General features: G+C 42.5%; 2 protein-coding genes across 5 annotated transcripts in view; one reads left to right on the forward strand and one right to left on the reverse strand.

Moving 5' to 3' along the window:
* Positions 1 to 239: 239 nt before the first annotated feature.
* Positions 240 to 12,621, reverse strand: HSP90B1 (heat shock protein 90 beta family member 1). 2 transcript variants are annotated; one of them, XM_083401267.1, is made up of 18 exons: positions 12,226 to 12,621; positions 10,943 to 11,042; positions 9,832 to 9,973; positions 9,629 to 9,745; positions 8,620 to 8,951; positions 6,766 to 6,877; positions 6,051 to 6,164; positions 5,233 to 5,349; positions 4,815 to 4,952; positions 4,544 to 4,621; positions 4,389 to 4,454; positions 3,439 to 3,708; positions 2,991 to 3,236; positions 2,769 to 2,905; positions 2,038 to 2,116; positions 1,680 to 1,835; positions 935 to 1,033; positions 240 to 522 (listed from the first exon to the last, which is right to left on the reverse strand). In XM_083401267.1, the coding sequence occupies exons 1-18, from the start codon at positions 12,272 to 12,274 to the stop codon at positions 493 to 495; spliced, it is 2,382 nt and encodes a 793-aa protein (XP_083257393.1). In that variant the 5' UTR covers positions 12,275 to 12,621; the 3' UTR covers positions 240 to 492. The 2 variants fall into 2 exon arrangements, 1 of the variants encoding a protein (XP_083257393.1); XR_014502517.1 differs by lacking the exons at positions 240 to 522; positions 935 to 1,033; positions 1,680 to 1,835 and having other exon boundaries at positions 2,038 to 2,551; positions 2,595 to 2,905; positions 12,226 to 12,481.
* Positions 12,622 to 14,042: 1,421 nt separating this feature from the next.
* The window catches only part of NT5DC3 (5'-nucleotidase domain containing 3), a 44,574-nt gene continuing 33,613 nt past the window's right edge, over positions 14,043 to 25,003 (forward strand). For 2 of the 3 annotated variants that reach the window (XM_083401270.1, XM_083401271.1), the window contains exon 1: positions 21,989 to 22,384. In XM_083401270.1, coding sequence (XP_083257396.1) covers positions 22,123 to 22,384 — 262 coding nt within the window. In that variant the 5' untranslated portion in view covers positions 21,989 to 22,122. Of the gene's footprint in view, positions 14,104 to 21,988; positions 22,385 to 25,003 lie in introns of those variants that run through there. The other variant, XM_083401272.1, reaches the window with a different exon arrangement.

Genomic DNA, 25,003 nt, shown 5'->3' on the forward strand with positions numbered 1-25,003 from the left:
CCAATCCCCTATATTTTTAAGTAATTATGTTCTGGCTTCTGAATAGTGTACACTTTCTAAAACACAGATGGTGCTCCATACCTTTATCAGTTCTGATTATTAAGCATCTCCTGTAAAATAGTTAACAGGTTTTCCTTTCCCACTTTTCTTCCCTTGTTTCTCTTTCAACAAGGTTGTTGTACTTACAAACTAACTTTGCTTAATTTCAAGGTAAGTAAATAAGCACCTCCGCTGCCCCATACAGCAAATGGTGTGAACATTTTAATTTTGTACACATGACAAGATTTTACACCAAGTAGTCAGTTAAATAGTACAAATTTACATTGTGAGGAATGTTTAAAAAATGCAACTTAAAAAATTCTCTCCTGCCCATAACCCTAAGCCTCCCCCCAACATTTTACATTGAAAAAAAAACCAAAACCAAAACAAAACAAATTTAGTTCACATTCCTGCTTCATCCCAGACACAGGATACTATTTGTGAGAGTGCATTTTACAATTCATCCTTTACATCTGTGGGCTCCTGGAAGAGAGACAAAGAAAAGACTTAAGTCAAATGTTTCAAGGCACAAACACTTGCCTATAAAAGAATGGACAAGCGTCTCAACATTATTTCTAGGCCTGCTATTACGCAGTATGCCATTTTTTATTCCTATTTGCACTCCAGATACTGATTGATTCCCAACTTCCATCATTCCTGAAGTGGAATTCAGTAACATCTAGGACACCACACTGTGCCGGAGCAAAAACTACTCCAATTATTAGCAACTTTAAATGAGTCCAAACAGTTTGCCTCTACGTTAGGCCTACTCTAATCAACCAGAAACACAAGATTGTATTATTTGGATAAAGGGAATATATGTCCTTTTGAAAAACATTAGAATTCCATTTTCAATTATTTAAAGTTTTGCACCATCCCACACAACAGCACTAACCTTTGATTCACTGTCTTCAGCATCTTCATCAGCTTCTATTTCCTCTTCCTGTTCTACCTCTTCAGCAGCATCTTCTGGTTCTTCTGGCTCTTCTTCCACCTTTCAGAAATCATTTTATTTAGTGAACAAAAAAAACCCAACCATCCTCCAAAATACTTTCAATCAATACCAAGTGTGATTTTTTTCTTGTTGAGGCTCTCTGGACAATTCAGGATTAGCACCCAAGACTTCCATTGGAACATTTGCAGTCATGGTACATTACTGCGCATGGGATTTCATTTTGGGGAAGTAGTAAAAAATTTAAGTGTGTGTTAAACGAGATATTTGGCATAGGGAACCTCTGGATCATTGGCACAAGCTCCAATTTGGTTCCTAGCATTCCCTCCCCCCAAAAGCATATTCTCTCTAGTTAAATTTACACCAAAGTAGGTATAAGATGAAGGAACCATAGCACAGAAGCATCTGTGATGTACAGCAGCTGAGTCTTAATTTCAATTATGTTCCTTTTCTGCTCAGACAACTGTTTTCCTAATTCTTACATTTCTATAATTATGTACGTGGCCTAATAGCTAGTTAATAGGACATTTTCAGCCTTGCTTTTAAGTAATAGCTGGTTACAGTTCTGTTAGCTTTGACTAGATTAGTATGTTCCAATTCTGTACTGAATACCACTGTGCTTCTTGAATAAAGAGCCAATTAAACTGAATTGAAGGCTTCTGCCAATTGCCTTGACGTTTTAACCAACCTTTTCTTCTGGGTCAATGTTCAGGCTCAGACGAAGCATTCTTTCTACCCTTTCTCCATATTCCTTTGTATCGGGTAGCAGATACCCTGATCTTAGGGTAGCAGTCTCAAATAAAACCACAGCAAGATCAGCAACTGTTTGATCTTCTTCATTTTCCTGAGAAAGAAGCAAAACATTAGCACAACCAAATGAGCTTGTGGTCACTGGGCTGTCATACATGTAGCCAAATAGGCTGCAGCATGAGTTACCCAGCATTTGGTATTTTGTTACAGGTAGAAGTAACAAGTTACTTTAATACAGCTTCAAAAGGTAGAATTCCAGCAGGACCCGAAAATACAGAGCCCTGGAACTTTCTTACCTGAATACGTCTGAGCATGTCTTTTATGAGAGGATGTCTAGGGTTTATTTCAAATGTCTTCTTTTGGCTTGCATAGTAACTATAAAGAAAGAACGTTTAAGGTTAACTAAATATAGTACTTTTGTATGAGACTTTAAAAAAGAAGCTTCCTAACCAGTAAAGATACTTAAAGAGGCGGCCTTGAGTTGTTAATTTAATCTTAGGGAAAGATAACATTGCAATTTGTAGGAAGACTAAGCGTTGTGCAGTGCAATTATCTGTATGTTTATTCAGAAGCAAGTCCCACCTTCAATGGTTTCACTCAGATGACTGTGCCTAGGATTGCAGCCTAAGTGTAAGAAACTGCCACAATGTTGTGGCATGCATACCAAACTTGCATAGAAAATTCACTTCAGAGCCTCTATATCAAACTGCAAAATGTTTAATATGAAATGTTCCAAAAGGCATTTTTGAAATACTTAACTATTTGCATTTACATTGCTTATGGGATAGTTTCCAGTTGCAATGCTAAAATCTCCCTCTCAGCTAGCAAGTAAGTGACTTGAGTTCTACGCTACAAGGCCTATGAGACCTTGAAGCTGGGGTAACAAGACAGCTTTATGATCAGCCAGGTAATATAGCCTATAAGTTCTAGATGGGAGTGCTTTATCCAGATGACTACTGGCAGATGTTATGTCTGACTTATAAATTCTTTAACTAGAAAGCACTTAGGAAAAATTCTAAATACTTACTTTGTAGAAATGTCTTTGCCTGTCTGGTAAGCCTGAGCCTTCATAATTCTTTCCATATTGCCAGACCATCCATACTGACTAGCCACAAGAGCACATGGAGACTGAGTTAATCGCTGAGACAACACTGCTTTTTCAATCTGAAAAAGAAATATTGTTGTGAGTTCAAACGAAGCACAGAAATGCATCAGTAGAAGAGTATGAGATTTCTTAGTATGTACATACCTTATCCTTCAGAGCTTTATCTTTCATCCAATTTAGAAGGGGTTCATATTCTTTTTCTAAAGCTTCACGGGCTTCCTTCGATTTTTCACTCTCCTCAAACTTTACTCCTTCTTTAGCTACATTCTGGAACCTTTTGTTATCAAACTCTGGGAGAGCCTGAATGCAATATTCATCTACCGGCTCAGTCAGATAGATTACTTCATAGCCTTTTTTCAAAAGTCGTTCTACAAATGGTGAAGATTCAGCCTACGAAGCAGATGTATAAAATACTAGTATAAGCACACAGTACTGTAAGATCCAAAATGCTGAATGAGGTATTCTTTCACTACTAGCATACATTTATCCAGCCTGAATAAGGCATTAGTCTTACTTTTCTAGAGATATAGCAACATCTTTCTGCAATGGAAGTTACAATCACAGTAGGATTCAATAATGAAAAATGACTGACCTCCTTTCTGCTTGATCCAGCCATGAAATAGATTTTATCCTGTTTCTCCTTCATTCTTTCTACATATTGGTCTAGACTAGTCAATTCGGACTCATGGTGAGAAGTTTGGAAGCGAAGCAATTTTGCTAGACGAGTGCGATTTGAATGATCCTCAATAACTCCAAGTTTGATGTTTGTTCCAAATTCTTTCCAGAATGTTTCATTGTATTTTTCGTCAGCAATCTTTTTAATCATATCAAGTGTTTTGCGGACAAGTTTCTTCCTGATAACCTAAAAATGATTGAAAAAGGACACTTGCATATGACAGCTTTCAAGAATATCAGGAGTTTTGAAACTCTGCAAGTTGTTAGGTCAAGATGCATTATGATGCATTCTTATTAAATATTCCTATTAAAACCAACCCTCCTGGTTTTTTTTGCTAATACAGACCCATCTGCCTGTTGATTATGGCTTAACCCTTGAATAAAGGAGAAAACTCCAGCTCTGCCTCTAGACAAAAGGGAGATCTTCAGAATCAAACCAATTGTTTATATCAGGGGTCAACAAACTTTTCTAGCCGGGGGTCGGTCCACTGTCCCTCAGACCTTGTGGGGGGGCGCCAGACTATATATATATTTTGGGGGGGGGGGGGATGAACGAATTCCTATGCCCCACAAATCACCCACAGATGCATTTTAAATAAAAGCACACATTCTACTCATGTAAAAACACCAGGCAGGCCCCACAAATAACCCAGAGATGCATTTTAAACAAAAGGACACATTCTACTCATGTAAAATCATGCTGATTCCTGGACCATCCATGGGCCAGATTTAGAAGGCAATTGGGCTGGATCCAGCCCCCGGGCCTCAGTTTGCCTACCCATGGTTTAGATATTTTTAAGTTCTACAACTCATGCTCTTAAGCTACATAAAGACATCCCCTGAAAGCTCTTGCTGGAAATGACGTACCTTTAGCAGTTTGTGTTGCTGGAGAGTCTCACGAGATACATTTAGAGGAAGATCATCTGAATCTACCTGCATTTAAAAAAACATTTTATAGAGAGGCTTAGCAGTAAAATTGGAGTTGCAAGTTATCACTGGACGTTATTCCTGAAGATACTTACAACACCCTTGACGAAGTTAAGGTACTTGGGCATCATGTCATGGAAGTCATCTGTGATGAAAACTCTCCGGACATACAGCTGTAAGACAACAAAGTTATTAATGACCGTTTCTGCAACTGTCTTTTTAGGAAGCAATAAAACTGCTTGCACATTTACAAAGCTAAGCAGGGTCCAATATGGTTTCAAATTGGATAGGGGACTGCATCTTGAGATTCCTGCATTCCAACACTACAATTTTATGATTCTAGCAAGAAATTTACAACATTTTTACCTTTATAAAATCACTCTTTTTTGATCCATATTCATCAAATAGGCCACGTGGAGCAGTCGTCGGAACAAACAAAATGGACTTGAATGTCACCTCTCCCTCAGCAGTAAAGTGAATGTAAGCCATGGGTTCATCAGTCTCCTACAAGAAAGTTACACAGAGTTGGTGCTTTCTTGATTCAAGTCAGGATCTAGTTTTTTTTAAGTGTACTTCATACAGGCAGCAAGTTGAGACCACAGCATGGCAACTATTATAAGTACTTTCATGGTTATCTTACTAAGCTCTAGACATGTGCCTTGAAAATCAGCTTACCAATTTCATCCAATCACATTTACTCATGCCCCCAACCCCATCAAAGCAAGTTTTGACATTTAACACTGCAGTTCAATTTTGGTATCCCAATATGCTAAAGAAAGCACACCTTAGAGAATGATTTGTAGAAAGCCTTGTATTCATCTTCTTCAACTTCTTTAGATGGTCTCTGCCAAATGGGCTTGATGTCATTCATAAGCTCCCAATCCCATACAGTTTTTTCAACCTGTAAAGTATTTTAGCATTATTTGCAGAACTCAAGTTTTATATGTCATGTAAATTAAATGGTGGCAGCTGTCTACACTCTAGCTGGCATGGTACTTAACTAAAAATGCATCACACAAACATAATAGTTGCTTTTCCTGTCATGTCAGTAATTTATAAATTTGGAAATGACAAAGAAAAAAACAGGACAAAGTGTTGAGACTGTTGACAACAATCAGTATCACTCTACCTATAGATGTACTTGCTTCTGTCTACGCTATTTGTACTATCGGGCCAAATAATCAGAAAAATATGCGGGATCTGGAACAAAATGCTGCAGAGTAGAATGCTACTGTTGAGGATTTTACCCTATCCCCAACATTCTCTAAACACCGAGGATGCCCAGGCTTCATGTGACTGTTTTGGGGTAACCACCCATGCAACTCTTGTTCTTCCAAAAAATAAAAAGGTGCTTCTTCAAACCTTTGTGTACATCCCTCTAGTGGGAGGCTAGTGACATTTTGGTTAAAGGGGAAGCACTTTGAGAGTTAAAAACCAATAGGTATCTGATTTTATTTCAAATGTTCTGAAATAGATTTTTCATCTGGAGATATGCAACCCTAAACCTATGTACATCTTGTTTGGATAACCTTACTAACTCAGCCAATTCACGTTGGCAGCTGTATTAACATTAAAGGCATGTATAACGTGAAGAACTATTACCATCTTAGTTTTTGGCTTTTTGTCTTCCTCTTCTTCCTCCACTGCAGCTTCTTCATCTGTCTCCTCTTTCTCCTTCATTTCTTCTTCCTCAAGAGGTTCTTCTACAGTTTCAGTCTGCAGAAATAGTTAATATTGCATTCATATATTTGGAGAGAAATGTTTAATTAAATAGGGGAATATTTGCTAAGGGTGTAAAGTCCATCATGAGCACTGAAAAGTGAGAATTGAACTTTAGCAAGTATGGCTGTAAGTATCCTACACATATCCAACAGAAGAACCACATGCTGAACCATACTATTCACTACTACATGTAATTCTTAAGTGTATTAAGACTAAGTCTTAAGTTTCCAATTGTCTACCAGCCACAATATTGAAAGTTAATGGTGCTTCAGCTTTTTGAGTCTTCAGTAAATCAGAGGCATCCTTAACAGCTTAGTGTTAAAAAGTGCCTTGTAGATACTACTGTATGAACTGATCCAATAAGAAGCCCTCTGGCTACCAGGAGCACATTTCAACATCAATTACAATGTAGACAGAGAAACCATCTTGCTTGGTAGTCTCATTTGCTCAGTTGGGATCTATTGTTCATGTTAAACTGGTTTATCATAGATAATAGCAACACTTAAAGCTTTGTTTCCACAAACAATCTTTAAACTTTGATATAACTTATGTTCTTAGTGTTTTACACAAGTCAGCAATATTTTAAAAAGTTTACCTTGCTACTCCACACATATATAGGGAAGTTTATGAACTGTGAATATTTCCTGACCAAGTTTTTAACTGTATCCAGCTCAAGATAGTCTGAAGCTTCTTCCTTCAGAACAAGACTGAGAAATAAAAGGGAAAATGCATTGTTTCAGTTCAAAGCAACATATTTTACATCAATTTCCTTTTCATTTAAAAACAACTACTTTACCTACAAGCTTCTAAACCAAGTTATCTGAACTGGAACACCAATAAAAAAATTACCAGACCAGCTCTTTTAATTTGCACTAGATATAACAATTACATTAGCTTTTGCTAATGAGCATGTTCTAAGAGTAATAGGCTTCTAGAAGTTCCATTGCTAGAGAAGTTCAGCAACTTTAAAATCTGATAACTTAGCGTTCATAAGGCTGTTCTGATAATTTGGCAGAATCCAATTTTCAGCCACTTGCCATAGGAAGGGAAGAGAGCGAAGGGAATAATTTTCTAAGAAATTTCAGGACATGGCAGTTATATGCGTGTACATTAAATGTTACAGTTGTGAGACAGCAGTGAACTATGAAGATAAATGGCAAATCTTTGCTCTCAGTAAAAAATTAGAAATTCTTCCTTTCCCTGTGAAAGAGGCAAAAAGTTGGCCACCTCTTGAGGGAGGATAGAATGTCCTTAGATCACCAAGCAGGTTTTGGCACCAATATTTTCATCACAATAAGGCCCTTTTTCTCTAGAATCCTCCCTTCTTTTATCACAAGTTGCAACTGTAGCTTTTTGTTGGAAGATTCAAGAAATACACCAAGCTGCATGAGGAACAGATTAGATCTTACACAGCCCTTGCAGGAACTTGTGCAAAAATATGTTTTTGTCATTAACCTCAATCTCTCCAATCCACATGGGCCATCATTAAATTAAATTTGGACTAGAGATGCTAACCAAGGTTGAAGTAAGTATGAAGCCACATTGTTAAAATTAAGTTTTAGACGGCCCTACTTTTTGGTACCATGCAACCAACAAGAATTCTAAGCAGCAAAACGTGCAGCTTTGTATACAAATAATTTTATTATGACTCTACATCTGATAAAATATGATCAGCTACAAAGTTACTTTCTAGGAAATTCTAATGATTTTCTAGGCAATTCTAACGACTTCATCTTAATGATTTTAATGAAGTTTTAGCTTTATATGCAACATTGATTACAGATGCTAGGGCATCTAGCCCCAAAGCCAATTGTTACCCAACTGCAACTTAAGGATGCAAAATCCAGTAACTAAACCATTATTTTAGAACTAAAGTTTGCATTATTTTCACTGTACAAATACCTAAACTAATAAATAACATATCACAATATTTTTACATGCTGGCTATCTGCATTAATCAAATTAATTAATCAAATTAATATTAACCAAGGTATTTAAGTAAAATTACATTAAAAAATAAATTTAAGCACTGCACATTATTTCAACAGACCAGTAACTAAATGCTTTTCTGTTCTCTAGCAGCACAGCATAATTAGGAGTTTATGCTGCAGATGCTACAGCATATTATACTTGGGCAACACTATGCACTACTTTCAAAACAAGCCACTACACGTTGTAACTGTACAGAGTTCTGCAACTTATTAGCAAAAAGATCAAAAAGTAGACATCTGCTTTTCCCAACACAGAACAGCCACAACACTAATGACCTATAGAAGCAAATCCCACTAGAGATCATCCCAGTGAAGGGACGTCAATCCTAATCCTAGGCAGCCTGAAGCAGAGAATGCCAGGATAGGGAGAATTGTGCCTTCAGCCTTTATTTTTGAGAATCTGGTTCAACAGAAGTCAAACGTATATACTTTCTTCCACCCATGAGTGGAACACTTACGTTATAGTAGTGCCTCGTCCCAAGCTGTTTCCTCGAGGATCATCAATTACAGAGAATTCATTTGAGTCAGATTCCCAGATGTGTTGAGTGTCGTTGTTGTGCTTTGATGTGACAATAACCCTGTCTGCCACAAGGAAAGCTGAGTAGAAGCCAACACCAAACTGACCAATCAACTCAGAAGTTGACTGGTTCTCTTCCTGCATCTCAGTTATCTTACTTAGAAATTCACTTGTACCAGACTTGGCAATGGTACCCAGGTTTTTTATTAGTTCTTCTTTAGTCATGCCAATGCCAGTGTCTGTAACATGAAGCATATTCTTCTCTTTATCACACTGTAAAACAAACAAACCCAGTCTGAGTGATTTATCAGTTTAACATATCACTGTTTGAATGGTCATCAATGTACATGACTTTATAACTGATTACCATATTTTTTGCCCCATAGGGCGCACCTAGGTTTTTTTTTTTGGAGGGGGGGGGGATAAAGAAAAAAAAATATTCCCCCCCCCCCAGGCGCGGGGCTGGGGAAGCCCGAGCTTCCCCCGACCCCAGAACAGGCTGCTATCCGCAAGCCTAGGGAGCCCGTGTGCACCGACCCCTCTCGCTCTCCAGGCTTCAGCGAAAGCCTGCATTTGCCCCATAGGAAGCACACACATTTCCCCTTCATTTCTGGAGGGGAAAAAGTGCCTCCTATAGGGCAAAAAATATGGTACATTGCAAGACAGTGCAGGACATTATATTTCCTACAGTCGGTCTTTTCCTTTATATGCATTAAGAAAATACCATGATGTCACTTCCTAATTTATGGAACCATCAGGTCTTGCTGGACTACAGCTCCCACAATCCTTGTTCACAGTTCATGCTGGTGGGAGTGGGAATCCAACACTATTTGGAAGACTACAGGTTTCCCACTCGTTTTAAAACACATTCTCAAAAAGTACCTTAGAATTATTTTTAATAGTAACACACATTCTCCAAAACTGCTGAAGGAATCGAAGTGGTATCTTACCTTGATTTTTATTGTGAGTTCTTCATTACCAAGAAGAGCTTTTTCATCAGTTAGTGAAAGCAGTCGTATTTTGTCTAGAGCATCAGATGCATTTGAAATCAATTCCCTCAAGAAGATCTGGAGTGAAATTTAAAAAAACAGTCAGGTACATGTACATACAAAAAGTTGTATCAACTCTGTCTCATATTATATACATAGCTTACCTCTTTATTTTTGTAAAGAGAGTTGATAATAAGCTTCATCATTCTGTTTACTTCTGCCTGGAATGCAAACTTTTCTGACTTCTCTCTAATTTGCTTTATTTGGGATGCATTTAAACCATCTAACTGAATAGACTCCTCTTCCCTGTAGACAGAAATACCAGGTTATCCATTAAGACTTAAAATAGTACCTTGGGCTAAGAACTTTGCTTCAGGATGAGAACAGAAATCGTGCTCTGGCGGCACGGCAGCAGCAGGAGGCCCTATTAGCTAAAGTGGTGCTTTAGGTTAAACGCAGTTTCAGGTTAAGAATGGACCTCTGGAACAAATTATGTACTAAACCTGAGGTACCACTGTAGCAGTAAACTGATTTTTCTGCAAACATAAATGTATGTTCCTTGATGCAATTAGAATGCCTGCAATACACAGGTGAAACCAGATGGCCCACTACACTAGCAGTGTTTCTTTTGTGCAAGCAGAAGGACATAACTAAATCTCACCAAGTTTCCTGACATGATCAATTGGTCTCACAACAAAGCCAAGCAGCTTGTAAAATGACTCTTCCTGTGGCCATACACATGCCAAATGCTACAGAAATAGCACTTGACAGGTTTATCCCCCCCCGCCACTCATGTATTATCAGTTTCTATTTTTGTTGCTGTCTATTTTCCAAGGTAGTTTACTGATTTTGCATGTTCATGACATCTCTAGGTTGAAAAGTCCCAAAATACCTACACAATGGAAACCATTGCTTCTTGTTTTAAGCAATTGAAATTTTCACTGCAAGCGAGTCAATGTTAAATAAGCATTCAATGTCTTAGGCACACTAGTCCTCTTTTGGAAAAGTAAATATGCCTATTGGATTAAGACTTCATTTTAACAATAGTTTATTTAACAAAGCACCAATACTCGCACAAAGTGTTCTAGGTCATAATCTAATTGTAAGTTACTTTGTGTTTGATAAGGTAGCATTTTTCCAATTTGCCAGTTAAGAAGCTGGCAAATATTCCACAAGTATGTCAGTGTGCAACCTCATGAAGTCAATCATTTTTAAACAAGGTATTACATTTGCACCGCAATCCCAACTGTTGAAAGAATTAATTTTAAAACAAACCTCTGAACAACTTCATCATCGGTTCGAGATCCTTCCCTGCTTTTACCAAGGTCATCTTCCACTGTGCCATCTACATCTACCTCATCAGCTTGGACTGAGGCTGCAAAATGAATAATTTGAACACATTAGTATCAAATCAGTTGCTTAAAGGAAACTTGCTGATCTGTACACCAGAAACAGGGAAACATCTTAGGTTCAAGTAGAAAGTGGGGCCCACCAAGCCCTCCATTCCTTGCTTGCATCGCTCCATATATTTGTTGCAACATCGGTGTGGAATCTCTCTCAAATAAATGCATAGCAGGGTATATGGGAAGTGAAAACCATTCTGAATGAAAAAGCAAAGCTGATGAAGCAATCTCAAGCCACCACCCCCCGCATTAAGTGTGATTGGCCAAGAGAACCAACTGAAAGGGGCAGCACCAAGGACCAGCTAGAAAGTTCTGTCAAATTTCAGATGGATGGTAAAGAGAAGCTGCTGCACAAGCAGGCAGCAAATGATGGTCCCAAGAGAGAAGAGTGAAGTCATCTCTCTGCTCAGCCCTCCTTGCTTCGTTAGCATAGTAGATGGAGCCTTAGGACAAACGTGCTGGGAAGCGACAAACATGGCTGCTATCCCCATCCAAAGCCCCAGTCCAACGCTGTCTATTAGAAAACTAAGTTAGAATTACACTCTTCCTGCGGACCACTTTTACTTCATTCTTTACCCACAGTGATGAATGACAACCCACCAGAAAGGTCTCCTGCTAGGGCAAATATCGAAGTGTTCTTAATGAATACTTAACGAGGGGAAAACTTCGCCTCTCCCCTAATCGTCATTAAAAATCCTTTCAACCCTCCCCCCCGCCCCCAAAATCCCTTTTTGATATACAGAGACTGAATTAACAACGGATCTTCTAACAGCCAAGTACATGCCACACACTTTTCGCACACCCGTTTCCTCAGAAGTTAAAGCGCCCCTCGGGACTGGCTGCGTGGTGAAGGCCTTGGGCCTTAAGATTCAGCAGGACATCCTAAGAAAGTTAAGCCTCCCTGAGGGAGGACCGTTACACACACGAACTCTCTCTCTCAACCGCCACCCACAATTTAAGTACCTTCCTCCTCACGGGGGGGGGGGGGAGTATGAAACGAGGACGTCCGTCCCCTCAAAAACACAATACAAACTTATGTCCTGAGGTAAAAACAGTAAGCTGAGGGGCGGCTGAGGGGAGGTCGCGCTCTCAACGGTCCCGCTCGCCCACCCGCCGAACCTTCCAGAAACGCCTCCATCCCCCACCGTCGCTCACCGGCCAGGAGGAGAACGCAGAGGAGGCCGAGACCCCAAAGCGGCTTCATCGCAGCGGTGCTACCCTGGCGCGGCTACGGCGGCACACCTGCTTCTCACGCGCTCCCACAAGGAAAGGGACCGGGAACCGTCGAGGGAAAGGAATTAAAAGCCCTCCCCCCTCGCTGAAATGCTTCCTTCCACACGCGCCCCTTGGACGGCCAAAGCGACTAATCAACGTCAACCCGCCTCCCTCCTCTCAGGCTTATCACCAGCAAACGCCGCGGGGTGGGGGGAAGAGGACCCTCGCCCTGGCCAATGGCAGCGCACCACGCCAAACACGCAGCCAATAGGAAAGTTGGAGGGGAGGGGCGGATTCGCTCCCTGCCAATCGAAGCCTTCCAGGTGAGGGTTCCCGGCGCCGGAGCGTGGCTGGGTGCGATTGGCTGTTGCTATGCTGATGAGCCAATGGGTGTCAAGGGCGGGAGCAGCAGGCCTTAGTTACTGTCTGGTTTTTCAAATTATGTTTTTTAAAAGTTTATTTGCCGGCTTTCTTCTCTCTGGTTGTATCCCTGACAACTAAGCATGAGATATGACGTATTCTTTTTTTCTTTTAAAAAATGTACAGATGCACGTTTTAGGGACCCGACCATGTACTTCCGGGGCAGGTTGGACAAAACTACACGTTACTATGACAACTTTCACTTCCGCTTTCCTACGCCTCACGTCGAACGTAATTAAAGTAGATAATCGGGAATGAATTAACAGGACGGCTGTTCTTCAGCATCAGTTTTCCTCTCAGAAATGTATTTTTAGAGCTAGTTGTAAAAAAGTAAAAAGTTGTTGTAAAAAAAGGTCTAAAATAAAGTCTGCAAGGATGGTCCCATCTTGCAATGCTCCATAGGGTCGCTGTGTAGGTGCAGGCCCACGATTGGTGTTATTCTTGCTTACGTCATTGCTGCTTTGCATGCTGGGACCGCCCTCTTACATTGCCCTGTGGGAGTTGTAGTCCTTTAAAGAAAATACATTGACTAGACTTGACTTTTTGAGGTTCTTAAAGGCATGGGACACCTCAGTAGGCGGACTGCTGACTTTTAATTTGAAACAGCTTTAATTTGATTCACGCATTAGGACAAACCACTGTAAAGATTTAAGTTCCGTAAACTTTATCACCAGTATTGCGAGGGAACCTCACCAAAAGGAGAATGCAGAGGGTCTCTGATTCACTCCCTGGCATCTACAGGGAGCGCTGGGAATAGCCTTCTGCCTGAAGCACTGGAAAGAGTCACTGCTAGTCAGTGTACACAATGCTGAACTTAATGTATTCCATGTAAAAAATACTCCTACAGATAGAAAACTTGAACAAGGAGGAGAAGGCTAGATTAGAACCTTTCTCCCAACCATCTAGTTTTCCATGTGGAGGGATTTCGTTTTTATTTGTGTGGTATGAGGGAGAACAATTCCTATCCTGTGAGACCCTACCTGCACTGTGAAATAATACAGCCCCATTCAAAGATTGATTGTATCAGTATTTTCTTGGTGCACAAGAGTGCACAACTGTTGCGCGCTCCACATTTCTAAGCAATGAGAAGTTGCAGAGGCTACACTGTTGGACTTGGTTTCCATGGGAGGAGAATGCTGAAGTTTGCAGCGGCTTTGTAGTATTTGTTTTATTTATTAACATTTAAGTTTTGTTGCAATTGCCTGAATTTAGTAGCACTGAGCAGAAGCGTACTGTATCTGCTTGTAACAGCAATTAATCTTTTCCCCCTAGAGCTACTTGTTGGAGCATGCTCAGTATGTAGTATTTCTGGTTGGGCTGACTTCTGATCTGGCCAAGAACGGCATGGACAGGTTTGCTGACTCTGTTAATTTACAAACTGGTTTTTACTATTTGCAGGTAGGTATTAAAAATATTCATCAAGTGTTCTCCTTAAGATAATGAAATAAATAAATTTGTTTTAGGAATGGTTAGATGTTGTTTTGATTTAATCAATCTGGTATCCAGGATTTGGGATCCTGGAAGAATCCAAACAGAAACTGAGCCTAGGTAAAAATGAAATAAAAACATTTAAAAATAGAAAGTCTGAACCTAAGATAACAAGAGCTATAAAAAAAAGAGTCTTCTGGAAAACTCAGAAGAGAAGAATGCAGCCCATTGTAAAATTATTAAAGGTAGCAATAATTAAATCTAAAAGCAAAGTTTTCATTCCTGTTTGTGTGTTCCAGAGAAGAGATAAGTTACAGCACAAAAAGACATTAGAAAAAGCTGCTTGAGTATAAAAGAGATGAAGCAAATGTGAAGTTCGGAAAAGAAACTGTCACTTCTATCCATTCCCCAACATCCTAGAAACCTTTTCCTGATTCCATTTTAATACCCCACCCCACTCTACCCTGGCTCACATCAAAACTTGTTTCTGTATTGGTGAATAGAAGGTGACCTGCACAAACAATTTTCCATTGTTTTAGGAGTTATCATGATACAAGTCTTATCAGGGTATAGAGAGTCTCAAGGTCGTCACCCAGTGCCTCATGGAGCAAAACGTATTCTGCCTCTTTCACACTAGTGCATTGTCTTAGTGTGACCAATGCATTGTCAGCATTTCTGCTTCTCATACAGTCCAGAAAAACGTATCTACCCCTAGCTTAAGACAGGCACCCAGGGCTATTTCCCTTAAGAGCCAGAGTCTCAGTCTTGACCGAAGTTTTATTCCATTCCATAGATTCTGGGAGAATCACCTTCAGCCTGCACATATTGTCCTCCTAACCCGCAGCCAAGCTCATTAGCACCTCTGATAGCACACAGTGTTTGAGAACCTTCCTTCATTCCTACCATTTGAAGCTGCCAAAAGTTCTGTCTAGGCCACTGTTGTCTATTAAAGATGGTCAGCAGGTTGCTAGGATCCTTGGCAGGGATCTTCCCTTTCCTTCTGGAATTTTCAGTCTTGCTACTCAAAATTATCATACCCAGACATGCCAGGAACTGAACCTGGGACCTTGTGCATGCAAACTACATGTTCTACCAGCAAATTATGTAGTGTGTTTTATCAACCGCAGAACACTATTTAGACATGTTCCAGTTAACCACTAGAGGAACCTCCAACGACAAAAACACCTGCTTGCTTCTTCACACACCTAGTAAACCACAGTCTCAAAACTACAGCCCTATATTCTGACACTTGAGGTTTTAGCTACCAGAGTAAGGTTGATATAGCAACATATAAAACAGGACATAACTATTGCCACAAGACACTTAAAAAGTGTGATATCCAATGTTAATCAAACTCAGAGTAGGCCCATTTAAATCAATGAACTGAAGCAATATACTGTACTGAGTGTGACTTAGATATATACTGCATTTCTGTCCGGATTTGCCTCCCGTGTTTATAAGTCTGGGCTACTGAACCTCAATTTACCTTCACTAGAGATATCTGAAAAGTGGGAATTGTCTTAAGTGTTTAATTGCAAATGATTAATTGATTTTGTGTGTGTAGAATACAAATGCTGGATCCTGAACTGCAACACGTGAACCAACCCTTAGTTTTCACAGAACGTGTTGGCCTGGTAAATGCATATATATATATATATGATAAATGATATATATATGATTATTTGCCTTTTGGTGTTCCATTTAATGAAGTGCCTGTACAACGGTATATATACCAAGTACTGATATGACTTATTAAAAGCATTTGATGTCCCATTAAAAAAGGAAGTTCACAAATTGTACCAGCAAGTGTCTCACAGATTACAAAATATTAATGTCATAGTCTTAGAATAAATGGTACAACACCTGCTTCCAGCTTCATATACATGGAAGTAACTTGAAAGTTCAGAAAGTTACACAATTTGTCACCCAGAAAAACTGACACAGCATTGTGTGTCTCATTAATTTTCAAGGTGGCTTTCCTTATCTGCTATATATCTTCTCTTTTGTTTTTCTCCATTGAACATTCGTAAACAGACATTCTCTCTCTTTTACTCTGCTTACTAATTATTTACTGGAGTGACAGAAGCTAAAAAACACTGGATACCATAATGTTTTATAAACGAACTCTTAAGTAAAAATCAAGTCATGTAAGGGTTCTTCAGATACAGTACAGTAAATAAAAACAAGAAGTGGATTCCCAAATGCATATTTGGGCCATTTGCTTTATGCAAATGAATATTATCTGCAGGTGGGAATAGTTCACTATTTCAATTACAATACTAATACTCTGTACAGTATACACTATACATTTAAAACACATTCAAATAATAATAATAATAATAATAATAATTTCCCTCAAATAATTCTGAGCACTGCAGTTTACCCCTCACAGGGTTACAATTCCCAGCAACCCTCAAACTACAGTACCCAGAATTCTTTGAGGGAAAGAATGTGCTTTGAATGTGCTTTAAAGATATACAGTGGTACCTCAGGTTAAGTACTTAATTAGTTGCGGAGGTCCATACTTAGCCTGAAACTGTGCTTAACCTGAAGCACCACTTTAGCTAATGGAGCCTCCTGCGCCACCGGAGCATGATTTCTGTTCTCATCCTGAAGCAAAGTTCTTAACCTGAAGCAATATTTTTGGGTTAGCGGAGTCTGTAACCTGAAACATATGTAACCCGAGGTACCACTGTAGTATGTATGCAGCCTGACATTATCAGATTATTGAGCTAAGGTTGCAGTCCCATACATTGCAGGTAAGCAACCTAGAGTTGTCCTACTCATCTGTCCCTTCAGAGTTCATTCCTGTTAATTTGAACCACTGCGATTGGGAACCCCTGCTCTCCTCAGCTCCTCTCCTCCCAGACAGATCACCCTTCCCTCATTAGAACAACAAAAGAACACCCCCAAATTAAAAACGTATAAAACAATTGTAGCAGCGAAGTTGTCAGATGCACCAATAAGACTTGCACAGGTCAGGAACAAGGAACAACTTTGCGGTTCTTCTCTCCCTTTGCAGGGACAAGACAGGGCTCAACCTTTCTCTCTATCTTATCAGGCTAGCAGGAAAGAGAGGGTAGTTGTAGGTATTACTCCCTGCCCCTCTCTATCTCCTGCCACAAACAGCAGTTTCCAAGGGAGATTTCTTGTTATGTGAAAATGCAAAAGGAAAAAAGTCCCTATATAATTAATTCATGGTAAAGCCAGTTCCATCACAATTTCTCCTCTTTAACTTGAGGGCCCATATAGAAGCTGATTTAAAGTTACCTTTGTTTTAGAAAAGATATAGCTGATATTGCCAAAGAAGCTCCAGGATATTTATGGTAGTTTACTATACTAACTTGAAAACATTCACTGGGTCACAGCACACCCTAGTGGAATACGTGTTTGTTTTTCCCTGGAAAAAAATGAAGTATTTTTGAGTACTTATGGCGCTGTGAGTTAAACCACAGAGCCTAGGGCTTGCCGATCAGAAGGTTGGTGGTTTGAATCCCCACGACGGGGTGAGCTCCCGTTGTTCAGTCCCAGCTCCTGCCAACCTAGCAGTTCGAAAGCACATCAAAGTAGATAAATAGATACCGCTCCGGCAGGAAGGTAAATGGCATTTCCGTGTGCTGCTCTGGTTTTGCCAGAAGCGACTTAGTCATGTTGGCCACATGACCCGGAAGCTGTACGCCGGCTCCCTCGGCCAGTAAAACGAGATGAGCGCTGCAACCCCAGAGTCGTCTGCAACTGGACCTAACAGTCAGGGGTCCCTTTGCCTTTACTTTATGGCTATAAAATTATTTGGAAAATATGCAAAAAATAGTTGCTAATGTAGCTTTTACTGCATAACACTCTTACACAATTGTTAAGAAAACACACATGATTTTTGACCACAGCTGTCAACTTTCCCCTCTTCTTGTGAGGAATCCTATTCAGAATAAGGGAATTTCCCTTAAAAAAAATACTCTTTAAGTATTGCACCACACTGGTTCTCACATCCCTTCTGTGCAAAAAGTGTGCAATGTCTCTCTCTCGCCCCCCCCCCCATGTAACATTTTTACAAATCATTTTCATTTGTTGAGACATTAGGAAGAAAAGGGGGAAAGACGTGGAGGGAGGGAGAGATGGGTGAGAGTGGGGTCAGGTGGCAATGTTTCTATTTCACTTACTATATGTAGGGTTTGGTGTCAGCGTTGCTTGTGCAGGTTCTTTGCTGTTCGCCTGTGTTCCTTTGGTGGTGAGAGAGGTTGGGGTTGGCCTAGGGTGTGGTTATTCATCTGTGGTTGGCTGTGGTGGTCTTTCTTTTCATGTGTGAGTGGGGTGGGTGGGAACTGCATCCCTCTTGACATATTGTATCCAGAACTCTGCTGTACCTCCAAAATTCCTCCAGACTGTCAGTATTTTGTAGGAGGGATTCAAGAACATACTGGGAATTTAGGTTTGCTTAGTTAAAGAGGATGGGACGCGGGTGGTGCTGTGGGTTAAACCACAGAGCCTAGGACTTGCCGATCAGAAGGTCGGCGGTTCAAATCCCCGCGACGGGGTGAGCTCCCGTTGCTCAGTCCCTGCTCCTGCCAACCTAGCAGTTCGAAAGCACGTCAAAGTGCAAGTAGATAAATAGGTACCGCTCCGGCGGGAAGGTAAACGGCGTTTCCGTGCGCTGCTCTGGTTCGCCAGAGGCGGCTTGGTCATGCTGGCCACATGACCTGGAAGCTGTACGCCAGCTCCCTCGGCCAGTAAAGCGAGATGAGCGCCGCAACCCCAGAGTCAGCCACGACTGGACCTAACGGTCAGGGGTCCCTTTACCTTTACCTAGTTAAAGAGGATAAAACTGCTCTTGTCATTTTAGCGCAACAAATGTACAGTATAAATACCACCTGTACTGTTCCTGCTTTTTCTGATTTGCTGGCACAAAATGGTGGCTAATGATACTCTGTGAGGGTAGGAGGAGCACTTAGGCCTTATCTTTCTTAATCTGCATCCTCCTTTCTCTGAGGAGTGGATCTGAGCAGGTAGGTTTACACAGGCTTTTGTGTATCTTCTACTTTGCTGTCTGAAGCTACATTGAATAACCATGAACAGGTTGTTCTGAATGTGTGCATCTATTTAGAGCTTGCGCAATGTCCTGGAGCCATTTACTTTGTGCAGTGGAAAGACAATGGACAATTTACATGCTTGTTGCTAATGACGTTCAAAGAGAACTTGAGCCAGCTTTTTAAAAAGGAGCAAGAGACAAATTTGCTTCTCTTCTGAAGTTTTGAAAACTTCCATCCAGTCCTGATTGCATCCTTAAAGGAAAACTGCGCAGAACTATAATGTAATATGTAGTTTGGGCATCAGACTCTTAAAGTTTACAGTTCTGTTGTTGCCATCCGTCTGTCTTGAGAGACAATGGAGTGCGCCTCTGAGTGTGAAGTTCCCTGGGGGTGTCTAGTTTATTTTAAAGTACAGTACAGAATAAAATAGCAGTGGCACAATGAATCAGTGCATCTTGCTGTTAGCCAGAAGGTTGGTGGTTTGAGCCCCCCCCCCCCGGCCCCAGGACTGCTATGAGCATTGCAGGAAGTTGGACTAGATGGCCCTTGGGGTCTCTTCCAACTCTGCAATGTTTTGATTCTATGATAATGAACAATAAAACTACAGTAGTATAGAAATAGCCAGCAGCAGGACAAACGCATAGTCACCCAGCAAAAAGTGATCACATTATGATCACATAATACACAAGGCAATGGTTTTGTACTTCCAGAAACACACAGACCATGAAAGTCCTACTGGGTAAATTAATGGGTATTTGTAAAATTGGGCCAAGTACATTATTAGCCTTGCAGTGGAGTTTAATCATTTCATGTACATAAGGTATTCTTAGAAGCTTAGAGACCTGCAAATTTGTTGGCATGGCACTTTTTGTGACTAAAATAGACTTCAGCTAGTACATGGCTCCATAGGAGGTCTTTTAGCAATGAAAGTGAGAGATTGTCTCACATTATGGACCTCTGCTTCCCACGCTCTTTTCCACTGAGGTTTTATAAATGACTCTAGGCAAAGAATGAAGACTCCAACGTTTGAAGGCAGAAATCCTGCACATATTTACCCGGAAGACCCCCTGAACACAGTGGGACTTCACCTGCAGCAGACAACTCTCTCCCTGCCCATCTAATTCCATAAGGCAGGGATGGGGGGAAAAATCTGATGTCCAACAGATATTGTTAGACCACAGCTTCCACCATACCTGACCTTTGGCCATGCTGGCTGTGGCTGATGGGAGGTGGGAGTCCAATAGCACCTAGAGGGTACCAGGTTCCCCATTTCTACCATAGGACTAACTACCTGTAGCCTTAAAAGGAGGTGAGTTTAAGTATTATGTGGGTCACACTGTAAAGCAGAGTTGGGCAACCTTTTTTTTCTGATGAGGATTATTCTATGGCATGCATGGATTGTCTGACACATTGTAAAATCGATTTGAGATGTTTTCTAGGAAGTGATTCCTAAATGGAAGTAAATGAATAATACAGGGTTTCTGGAAATGTTTTCTTTTGCAATATATGGAGCAGCCCTCCGGGTGAGACGGTTGCCAAGCCGCTCATTCGTGTTGATGCCTCACTTGGAAAATAGCAACAAGGGCATTCTACCTCACAGAGATGTTGTGGTCAACACCTGTACCAAAAATCTAAAGAACTTTATACTGTACAAGAAAATTGCTAGATGGTTTTGTCCTATAGTGATGGGAATTCCCTACGCTGCAAAAATGGAACAGTCCATGCACAAGAGGATGGAAAGGACCCCAAGGGTTGGAGAAGAAATGAAGGAATGAATGAAAGCAGTCTCTAACAGGGAAAGGACCACAACTCAATGGCAAGATATTTTGAACCACAAAATGGTGTCCCCTCCCTCCCCAGGGAAGAAGCGGGGAGTGAAAATATCCAACAGGAACAAGGGGAGGGGTAAACATCTACAAAGGTGGGAGATCACTATGGTGGCAACAGAGGGCAATGCATTCCTTGGAGGCTGGCTCTGCCACCTGAGGCAATTGCCTCACCTTGCCTCATGCATGGACTGGCCCCAAACTGGTAGCACATGTTCTGCATGCAGAAAGGTCTTGGGTCCAATCCCCAACATACTGTGCGTGTCTGGGAAATACCGGCCTGGGCCAGATGGAACTGACTCAATAAAAGGAGCAGCGGGATTGCTGCAGTGTGCCCTCTTTCCTCAGTCGCCTGCCTACCCAGAGCCAGTAACCCATGAGGCAAGGCGAGGCAAGATCCAAAGGGGTAACAGATCCCAGCGCAGATATTTACCCTCCCTGCCTTGTTCCCGAGGCAGCTCTTCCTTCACCCCTTCTTCCCTGGCGAGGAGGGAGGTGCCATTTTGTGGTTTGCATTAGGTGCCAAAATGCATTGGCCCCGCCCTAGTCCGACCAAGGCAAGTTGGCAATAGGGACACGAAGGCGGTACCAAGCAGGGGCCTGCAATGGGTTTGTTGGCACAGTGGCGTAGCGTGGGGGGTGCAGGGGGGCCGGCCGCACCGGGCGCAACACCTGGGGGTTAGGGTTAGGGGGCGCAAATCCACGGGTTAGGGGGTGCAAATCCACGGGTTAGGGGGTGCAAATCCACGGGTTAGGGGGTGCAAATCCACGGGTTAGGGGGTGCAAATTATTTGCCTTGCCCCGGGTGCTGACAACCCACTGTGTTGGCAGAGAGAGAGAAAGGAGTGGGTTCAGCTCTAGCATTTTTCTTGAGCTCTCTCTGCCCCGAGGGAGGAGGAGGCGGGCGGGTCTTCCCGCCAAGACACGTGCCGCGCGCGGCCTGCCCGCCCCTTCACCGCCCGCCTGCCCTCCCGGAGACGGAGAGGCGGGGCTTGAGGAAGTGACTTCAGCCGGCGGCGGCCGCCAGTGGAGCGCAGAGCCAGCGGAGGCAGGCGAGGTTGCGGCTGGCGCGCGTTTCTTCTCCTGAAGCGATTCCGGGGAGTCCGCCAGAAGCTGTTGCTTCTGCTTCTGCGCCGGCCATGGCAGCCACGGCCGCTTCTACCGCGAGGGTGTTGCTGGGGTCAGCGGGGAAGGGCGGCGCGAGGCGGGCAAGTGCTGCTGCTGCTGCCGCCTCTCCTGCCTCCTTAGCCGGGCTCTGCTGCTCCTGCGGCGGCGGCGGCTTAAAGGCAAATCCCTATTGCACGCTGGCCCCTCGGCAGCAGCAGCAGCCCTCCGCCCCGCCCCCGGACATGAAGAACTACCTGTGGAAGCGCTATAACGAAGCCAAGAAAGTGACGAAAGGTGAGAGGTTTTAAAATGAGGGGTGCATTGGGGGGGTTGGTTGCGCGTGTGTTTCAGCAGCTTTGGGGCCGGAGGGAGAAGGCGCCCCACAGCCTCGCCACGCGGGTCCTCTAGGCTTGCAGAAAGCGGTTGCTGACATTCCGCTCTCTCCCCTCCCGCCCTTTCCCTTCCCATTTTTGGGTTTTTGTGTGTGTCCCTCCCCATTTCTCAAGGGGACTCCAGGTGTCTTTAAAGAGCATGAGGTGGGTAGGGAGGGGAGAGGGACACTTCCACTTTAAATGTGGGGCAGGAGCCCTCCTTGGCCAAGGTCACCAAACGTGAGCTTCGCAGCCACGCGGAGGTTTGAACCCAGAGCCAGCGCGTGGGGACGGGTGGAAAGCGTTTTGGGTTGGCAAGCTCTGGGTTCGAATCGCCGGAGTTCGCGCAGGTGACCTTGGCTGAGACGCAGTTTCTCATCCTAACGGATCTGCCTGGAGGGGCGCTCCAAAAACTAAATAGGGAGCTTCCTGGTGGGACAGTAGGGTGCAGAAGTGGAAGAGGGTGGCTTCGGCTTGCCAGCCCAGATTATAGCTTCCAGTGTGGGGCATATGTTGGCTCCTAGTCTGTGGTGCATCTCTGTCTGTGTGCGCTTGGACACTGATGAATGCGGTGGTTTGCCAAAATCTGGTTCCTGTACTGAGCGCCAACTAATCTCTCTTCCTGCTCCCTTGAAAAGACAATATAGAAATTTGCATACACCATGATTGTCTGAATAGGTTCTCTGATTGAAGGCCAAAACAGATGTGATGTGGGAGATCTGTGATGAGATCCCCTCACTCCTTGACGTTTGTAGTCCTAATAGCTTTTTGTCTGTTAGACAATGAAAACTGTTTGTGAGAGTGGTGTGCTGCTGTTCTGGTAAAGGTCAGGGCTCCAGGGACTGCTTTATAGTTTCATTTTAAAAAAAAGTTATATGCAAATTGCTTCTTGTTTTGGTACTCCTAAGACAGGTGTGGGGAAGCTTTGGCCCTCCAGATGTTGCTGAACTACATCTGCCATCACCCCCAGTTATTGGCCATGGGTACTATGGCAGATATCTGGGACGCAGGTGGCACTGTGGGTTAAACCACAGAGCCTAGGACTTGCCGATCAGAAGGTCGATGGTTTGAATCCCCGCGACGGGGTGAACTCCCGTTGCTCGGTCTCTGCTCCTGCCAACCTAGCAGTTCGAAAGCACATCAAAGTGCAAGTAGATAAATAGGTACTGCTCCAGCGGGAAGGTAAACGGTGTTTCCGTGTGCTGCTCTGGTTCACCAGAAGCGGCTTAGTCATGCTGGCCACATGACCCGGAAGCTGTACGCCGGCTCCCTCGGCCAATAAAGCGAGATGAGCGCCGCAACCCCAGAGTCGGTCACGACTGTACCTAATGGTCAGGGGTCCCTTTACCCTTTACTACTATGGCAGATGGAAGTAGCAGTTCAGCAACATCTAGGGGATTAAAGCTTCCCCAGTCCTGTCAGAAGATATCATAAAGTGTTTTGTTGATGGGGGGGGGGGCAACATAATGGTTTCTGTTATGCATTAGGCATGGCTGCAGTCACTTCCAGCCTCATAAAATAGGGTCTCTGTTGAAGGGTCTACTCCAGACTCAAATTTGAGGGATCATGAGTGAGTAGTGTTTGGAGTCATATAATCAACAGGAAAGAAATTATACATGGGGTGTCCTTTTTTATTTCAGAGAAAGTTGCAAGAAATGAAAATTATTTTGCTTAATGTGGGAAATGCAGTCGAGACCGTGAAATTGGGGTGGCTTCCAGCCAAGCACCTCAAGAAAACAAGGGCTGAATTAAGCAAATAATATCGACCAGCTTGTCAGGGTAGTGGGATTTGTTTTTACTTCTGTTGAAAGTCCACTTGGGGGCAAACCTGGGTTTGTTGCAGTTTCATCCATCAAATGGTGCTCATTATGTGTCATCTAAACTAGGTGCATGAGACCTCCACTTTGCTGAAACTAAGCAGGTCTGGGTTTAGACATACACTATACACTGCCTTGGGTTCCATGATGGAAAAAGGTGGGAAATAAATGTAAGAGAATTAATGAAATAAAACGTGTGGCAGTGATGAGTAATGTATTACTTTAGATTAAATGGGCAACCAATTTCCCTTTTGAATATGCAGTATCTATTTTTCCCTTCCAGGTCTGAGTTGAGGTGCCAGCAAAATGTCAGATAACAAATTACGTGTGCGTATCTATAGGGCATTATTTCCACACAACTAGTTTGGTATACTAGTGCAAAACCAGAAGGCTGGAAAGCAGCATTCCTGAAAACAGGGCATTTTGCTGTGTGATACTTGGCGAAGAGAAAGGACTTGCAAATTGCATGGCTTGCAGTGCTACAATTATTGTCATCCTCTGCTGTGTGGACTGTTGAGGTCAGTATTTGTCGAGTACCGTGGTCTTAAGGGGCTCTGAGTGGTTGGATCAACTGGAGGAAAGTCTTCTGTGGTAGTGCATCCATTCTATCAAATCTACTTTCTCTGGACGTTAGAGAGAGAGCCCCAGACCTTGACTGGTTTTAGGCACTTGGTGAAGGCCTATTTATTTACTCAAACATTGGCTATTGTTGATACCTAGCTTTT

Source organism: Podarcis tiliguerta, assembly GCF_965153285.1.
Source record: "Podarcis tiliguerta genome assembly, chromosome: 10".
Lineage (NCBI taxonomy): Eukaryota > Metazoa > Chordata > Lepidosauria > Squamata > Lacertidae > Podarcis > Podarcis tiliguerta.

Bases quoted from the DNA above. Each gene is read 5' to 3' on its own strand.
- HSP90B1 (XM_083401267.1), bottom strand. From the start codon at position 12,274: ATGAAGCCGCTTTGGGGTCTCGGCCTCCTCTGCGTTCTCCTCCTGGCC. The intron at 9,974-10,942 runs GTTTGTTTTAAA...TTCTGTCTACAG, and splicing joins GATGATGAAGTTGTTCAGAG to GGAAGAGGAGTCTATTCAGT. The intron at 8,952-9,628 runs GTAAGATACCAC...TTTGTTTTACAG, and splicing joins AACTCACAATAAAAATCAAG to TGTGATAAAGAGAAGAATAT.